At 30.7% G+C, this 7,741-nt stretch overlaps 1 protein-coding gene across 7 annotated transcripts in view; it reads right to left on the reverse strand.

Annotated features, from left to right (window-relative positions):
• Window positions 1–7,741, reverse strand: part of LOC106680424 (protein fem-1 homolog CG6966) — a 188,331-nt gene that overhangs the window by 40,929 nt on the left and 139,661 nt on the right. The window contains exon 1 of one of the 7 annotated variants that reach the window (XM_014420138.3): window positions 2,204–2,221. The exons of the other annotated variants lie outside the window; for them this stretch is intronic. Coding sequence (XP_014275624.1) covers window positions 2,204–2,206 — 3 coding nt within the window. The 5' untranslated portion in view covers window positions 2,207–2,221. Of the gene's footprint in view, window positions 1–2,203; window positions 2,222–7,741 lie in introns of those variants that run through there. 7 annotated transcript variants of the gene reach the window in all.

Raw genomic sequence — 7,741 nt, forward strand, 5'->3', positions numbered from 1 at the left:
TTAGATGAGAGAGATAAACAGGTTGAATGTTAAATCTGAGCAAATCCGTTAGATAAAGCACGGTTAGGTTAGAATTTTTGGCGGGAAATGGGCGCCGCCATATTGCACCGAAGCCCTGCACCAGAACCGGCCTCTTCTCCCAACTACTTCACTCAACTAGGTGTTTGAACGATTGAAATTGAAATTTTTCTGGCTTTTTTTTTTTTTTTTTTTTTTTTTTTTTTTTTTTGACAACTGAGCTTCAAAATTAAATAGAATGTGGAATCAGCTGATAGAAGCTACGGCGAACTAATTATCTGAAAACATGTGAATCACCATATTTAAATCGATCGACGTTCCACAATAACACAAAAACAATACCAATTCTACCATGCTTGATCTTACAATTTAAAATCATGAGCCCATACTATGACACAAATAATGTTTACCAATTATAAACACTATACCCAATTATTTTCCAAAGCGTCTAAAACGAATATGGTCTCGCGACCTTTAAACTTATAACTCTCCTAGGTAGTTTTTCCTACAAGATACTGTCATGTTTTAGGAATTGTATGGAACGTTTACTTGTTACACTAGTAATACATTTGTAAATCATCCAAAATAAAATTTTAAAATTCTGGGCCGGTGTTTGCATCACAAAACCTTCTTCTTAATTCAATATCATAATTTATTTCAATTTTGACAATTTCTTTATAGTAAATATAATAAAATAAAATCTCTACTATTATGTTTTCGTGATTCTATGGATGTTATTAATCTCTTATCGTTATAAACTATCATATATTACCTTTATACATCGCTTATTATTGTTAACAATGAGAATAGGTTGATTATTTCAAATAAAAAAAAAAAAATTAAAGATTACTTAGAGGAAGTTTTTTCTAAAAATTCGCCAGTTAAGCCTGGTCAAACTATTTCAAAGAAGATAAGACAGCTGATATTAACTAATTATCACTTGACTGTACATTTATATGACGACTCTAATCAAAATTGTTATATCCGTTATGGAGAAGATGGTAAACAAGGGTTAACTAAATTTTAGCTTTTTTTAATTAGAAGTACAAAATTTACAACTTTTCGTAACTGAAATAGGTTGTTCACACATTTTTTGATTTTGGTAATTTTGTTTTCAGAGGAACTTTCGACGTGATTTTCTGTTGAAAACTCCGGATTAAAATTAGTTTCACCTTTCTCTTAGTATATATAGGTAAGTTTATTTATAAACAAATAAGTTTGGGTAGGTGAAAGTAAAAAAAAAATCTGCCAGTTATATTCTTACAATTTTTGTATGCAAGTTTTAATTTGCATGAATGTATGATGACTGCCTAAGCACGGATCAAGGATATGTAATCAACTAGCTAAAATTAGTCTATTCAACATAAGATAATTTTAAAAATTAAATACCAGCTAACCATTATTTTAGATCACACATAGAATCGAAGATTTCAGATCCCACATTAATTGATATCATGGAATTTCCAGCGCTGAATCGGAAAAGCTGCTGACAGTTATATCTGCCGACGGGTCAAGGGCTGACAGACGATCTGCAGACCGAAGCGAAAATCCTGGCAAGAGGATACCCAACATCGCACTAGGTCATTCGGTACTCTTCAACTATTTCTGTACATCTGCCTCCAGTATTTTTATAAATCGAGGTCATTAATTTGATCCACTTACCTAGTTTCTAATTCCACTGCGACTTAAGTTTACAAATGACGAAGAACTCTTTCAAGTGGAATATAGTACCAATGGCAAAGAGTTCGAATATATCAAGTAGCCCGAGGAACAACTATAAAACAATCTGACCTTAATCTTAAAGGAAAAAGTTAAGCATTTAAAATAGAGGACAAAGAGAAATAACCTAAAATAAAAAAACTAAATGAAATAAATTAACAATTATTCAGGAATTAGAATTTTGTTAAAAATTATTTCCCAACAATGACTTCATAAACAAAGGATTTCATTACAGAAAAATGGTCTTCGAATAAATCAAGCTAGGGGAATTTTTTTTAAATAGAAAAATGTAAGTATCATTATTTTTACAGTTATAAAATTAATTCAATTTATTAAACAAAACTAGTAATAATTAATACTTATTTATTTATTTATTTTTTTTTTTTACAAATGATTATAAAATTGACTATATAAGAAAAGAAAAAAATTCATGTTTCCACCAAATAACAGACATAAATAGACTTACCATTCCGATAAATGTATTATAGTGTTATTAAAACTGGCATACCTGTAACAAAAAAAATAGTATTAATAAAAAACATCTTAAATTTAATAAAAATAAATAAATAAATGGTATCTTTTATTTCATATTAATCAACTAATTTCCCACATATCGAGTCTAAAGTAATATTTATAGAATTTTGACAAAAAAAACCTTTTACATAATAAAATGCTTCATTTAATTTTTAAAATAAGACCATTAAAGCGAATTTTACTCAATTTTACAAATTTGTAGTTTTTCAAAGTCAAATCTGATTTGAGCTAAGTATGTAGGATAAAGGATTGTAAAAACAGGAAAAAATTAATTCATTTTATAATATTTCAATGAAGAAAATATCAAAAGTTACCGAAATTCATTAGGTTGAAAATTATAATAAATCTTTATTCTTTAAGATTTTTTATAAAAATTATTTATTTTATTTTCTATTTTTAAATTAGCTGCTAAATTTTAAATTCATAAAATTTCAGCATAAGACACTACGAGAAACAAAGAAATTGTGAGTACATAAATGAGCCCTCTCAGGGAAACAACTGACTTTTGATACTAGTGACGCAGCTGATGGAAGCGCAGGGAACTCCTGGAGTTCTCTTTAGCCCTCGACATATGAGTTAAATCTTCATTTACAGTTCCCTAGATGTATTGATTGTAAATATTATTAAAAAAGTATGAATACGTTTAAAATGATTCATGGTTTTTAAACCTAATTTTAATATTATTTCCTTATTTTTCAGTTATTTCATATATTTATTTTATAATTTATGATTTTATTCCATAATTATTTCATAAAAATGGCTTTTATCGATCAAATTTGTTTTTATATAATCTGTAAGCATTCTTTACAAACCACAATAGCTTCATGTAGCCTTAAGTGTGATAGATACTATTGTTTGACAAAATAAAAGAGTTTATGTATTTCCATAAATATATAAAACAGTACAGGTTTTTACACAAAGTAGAATACTTCTAATTACTAACTTACACTAGTTTTTATTTTTCTCCGTAACAATCCATAAAACTTAATCTGAACAATTTTAGTTTTGGAGGATAAGTCTTGTCGATTTAAACACGTTCTACAGTTTGTAAAATAATTTATTTCGATCATTTTCTCACTTATTATCGTCTAGAAAAGATATATATCGATATATTGTTTTAAAATAACGTTTTTTGGATTTAAAATTACACGGAATCGATAAAAATTGAAACATTTTTGCAGATTATTATGCCTCGTATATCTTACATAGTTGGGGAAAAGGAAATAAAAATATTTTTTTACTTATTCATATCTGTTATAGTCAAGAGATATAAAGAGTGATTTGGTCTTGTAAATAGAGCATCAAACAAAATGTACAAGATAAGAAAAATATATATTAAAAAATGAAAAATAAAAAAATCTTGGCGTAAAAAAAAAATCCAGTGTAAGTTTCCAATATACAAAAACAATAAAACCATATTATTTAAAATATAATTAACTAAAAATACAATTTATAAATTTTTTTTTACATACAAATGAAGAAAAAGAAAAAAGAAAAGTTAAATGTCGAGTTATTACAGATGATTAACATATTAATAATTAATAAAATAGAAACAAAAATAGCTAGAAATTGATGAAATGATGAACTAAAAGTTTATTGAAAATTACTAAAATGTTAAATGAATGGTTAATTACCACGGAATTAAATTTATAAAAAATAATACGAATAATAATAATATATAATAAAGTATGAGTGAGAGATCATTGACATACAGGGTAGGTAGCACCCTCGGTGGTCTATGTGGGAGCATGGAAATCAGTTTCCATCTGTAAATGAATTTTTAAAATGTTTCTTCCCACTTCTTTTCATAAACTATTAGTCTTCGGTAGGGATTACTATCAATTACACAATTAATCACACAGTTCGAATATTTCAAATCTTCCACTGACAGGATTGTGTACTCGTTTCGAATTGATCATTACGACCATGATGATCTCTGTAAAAAGAGTGAAGGAAAGGAATGAGTGAACCCCACGTCTCGAACAAAAAAACATGAATGGAACAAGACGCAAGGAAAGGAACTGGGTACAATGGCGAAGCGACATTACTACACAAATGACAAATGCAACACCGTCACAAACCCTTTGTGGTTGCAATGAGTAGGCCAATGTAAAGTAGAACCCCTCCTCCCCTCTTCTCATGAAAGTGCAGGTGAAATATGTCCAATTGACCTCTTTAGAACGGCGCCGTAAGAATACAAATGACGAGACATGCATTGTATCGGAACCTTGTAGGTTATTGTCAAGGGATCTGATAACTAGTTATAGCTAGGAACAGGCCATTCGTCTTAACTGTAACTGGTTCAGTGGAACGGTTATTTAACAAGTGACATAGATTAGAATGTAATAGTGACATTGTTCATTGCTCAATGGAATCTATTCATTTAGTCGTAGCTATATAACCTATGACGAGTATCGGAGAAGGTGTTCGATTCACGTGGAACTGAAGCAAATTAAATAAAATTTTTCAACAAGAATATTTTAATTTAAATGTGATTGCAAACCCAAATATAACAGCATGGGTCACGGAATAATAATAACGGTCTCAAATGAATCCTGAAGCCAAATACTGAATTGACAATAATAATATTTAACATGTTACGAAAGATTATGGATAGGTTAAATCTTATAAGGCAGAAAATGAGTGAAGTGGTCCCTACAGGTCGTAAAAATAAGGAGGGTAGTCGTAATTTTAAATTATCATTGTTAATATTTTCACACTAAAGTCTTAATAAGAAGATTTTTATTGTAAATTTTTTTGAATGAGTAAAGAAATGATCTTTAGCATGGACAAAAACTGAATCAACATTAATATCAAAGCATTTCCTTACGCACTTTTAATCAACTGTGTTGATGGAATAGAAAAATTAATAGAAACTCTTTACAATTATTAAGATGATAAAAATTAAAAAAAAAAAAAAAAAATACTAGAGTTACTAGTAGAGGAACTACAGCTAGGGTAGTTAACAATTTTGCAAAATAAAATTTTATAGTGAAACTTCTCTTAACAGACACCCAAATATTCTGATTAACGAACCATTTTACTAAGGTTCCGACCAACGAACATTTAATGCTTTTGATTAAACCATTTCTATATGTTTGACCACATAGTGTTACAGTGCTTTCCACCATCTATTTTTACTTATCAATTACGAATCTCCGCCGAAGCTTCTGTCCACCTGTTACTCTTAATAATATACCTCTTCCCAGATCCGACACAGTGCGATACCTCGGATTCATTTTGGACAAAAGACTCACCAGGAACCAACATACTAGACTCAAAATACAAGAACTCAACAGACGATTCAGCCAACTATACCGACTGCTCAGCCGGACCTCTCATCTTTCACTAGAGAACAAACTACTAATTAATAAGACTATACTTCGACCTATCTGGACCTACGGACTTGAACTTTGGGGAACAGCTACTAAACCGTCGAACATCAAACGTATCCAATCCTTTCCATCCAAAATCCTTAGAACCATAGTTAATGCACCCTACTACATTTCCAACAGAACACTACACCATGACCTACATATACCTTTTGTCCTTGATCTCATACCAACCAAATTCTCAAAATTCCATATAAACCTTTCCAACCATCCTAATCCTTTGGTTCAAACCTTATCCACCCATCCCTACAGCCCACCTAAAAGGTTGAAACGGCAGTGGCCAAGAGGCTTATTAAAATAAAAATGGACAATTGGAGTTCTGGCAATGGTCAGATTCTCCACTCAAGTTGAGTGTTTGCGGCTTTAGCGCACTTGCTCAGTCTCTACTGGCTCATTACCAGTGATGCGGCGAGAGGGATGCTCTGGGATCTTTTGAGCTCTGCTCTCCCCCTCACACGTGGGGGATAGAGTGGACTCAGGGATCCTCAGGTCGATTGTGTAAATATTGTATATATTATTTTATCATTATGTTATTTTATTTATTTATTTTTCATACAGATAGTTTGATTATGTTCATCTAGCCTATTCTGTTGTTTGTATATATTTTAAGAGTTTTTTTTTATTAGTTTTTTTTTAAATTTTATTTTAGTATGTATGAGATTCATCACTATTACCTATTGCCCACAACTGTGTGGCAGATTGTAATATCTATCAATAAATAAATCTTAAAAAGAAAAAAAAAATTACGAATCTTGAAAAATAAATGTGAAATCGACACTGAATTGTAGTTACCTACTTCCAGTATGTGCCCAATGATAAATTAATTCCGTTGAAACTCCATAGAGTTCTGCAAATCCATTAGAAAATGACTGGCCTCAATGCTTTGTTTATATTTGGACGGGACGTGGGATGGCAACGTGCAGGACACGGGGAAACAGAGCTAACGTCGAGGGTTGTTCAACGGTACGTCATCATTCTTAAACAACTATGTCTGCGTCATATGTAAGACGTATCAACGTATTTCGTGAGATAATCTTTTTGAGGAGTCGTTTTTATGGAAGAAAACAGAAGTATGGAGGGAATTTACTCGCTTGTCCAGGGTATATAGATATTTACATTTTATGTTCTTCTTCATTTGATGAATAACTTTATCCAATCACAGGCACTACTATGATGTGAATCCACTCTCCCCAAAATATATTTACAAATTGAATATAACATACAAATATATATATAAGATAGAGCAGCTATCCTTTCATTGCTTTAGGGTATTTCAAGGTGAGGTCACGAAGTAAAAATAAATTGCTCGCAAATAAATTCGTTCGTGAATAGATTTATTGAGAAATTTAATAGTGTACTAGGCACATGTTCGTTCTCTATAAATTATTCTAATTACCCACAGCTCTGAAATTCTTTTATTCGAGTCAAATACTGTATTATATAGACGAAGCGAAACCTTCGGAGTTTAGCCGTAGAGCGAGATTTTATCGCACTCCGGGAAAACGTTGCATCAGATCCAAGTATTTCAGACTTCCTAGTCCGACCTTTCTTCAGCCTCTGCAAGGATCAATGTATTCCGAATAGGAAGTGCTTGAAGAAAATTAACTGCGTCCAACGCAGTCCAAGGATACAGGAAACACTGACAAATCTTTTGACGAGAGTGACATCATCGGGTTTAAGGACCTTATTGGAGGTGATGACCTGTAACGATGTTTACTAAATTTATCTTCACACAGAAGTAATTTTTCATAGTCCAATGGGCACGAGATATTTTTAAAAAGGTATCGAGTTACAGAAGATAAATAATAGAAGTGACTATGCGTGGGTTCTATAAAAGCGTAACAAAAAAAAATCATCAAACTACCAAAACATTAATAAGCAACTAATTAAAAAATCCTTTTTAATATCTCCCTTAAATCAGGAGATTTTCAATTTATTTATTTATTTTTTTATCAAAACAATATAAATTTTTGGAAAATTATTGTTTGACGTATTATTATTTAAGTTGGAGACTTTTTTCAAAGGGCCATTGTGAAATCTATATTAAAATAAAAAACGGCCAATGTGCCCAATATATA

Source organism: Halyomorpha halys, unplaced genomic scaffold, assembly GCF_000696795.3.
Source record: "Halyomorpha halys isolate HHAL.00 unplaced genomic scaffold, Hhal_1.1 Scaffold261.1, whole genome shotgun sequence".
Classification (NCBI taxonomy): domain Eukaryota; kingdom Metazoa; phylum Arthropoda; class Insecta; order Hemiptera; family Pentatomidae; genus Halyomorpha; species Halyomorpha halys.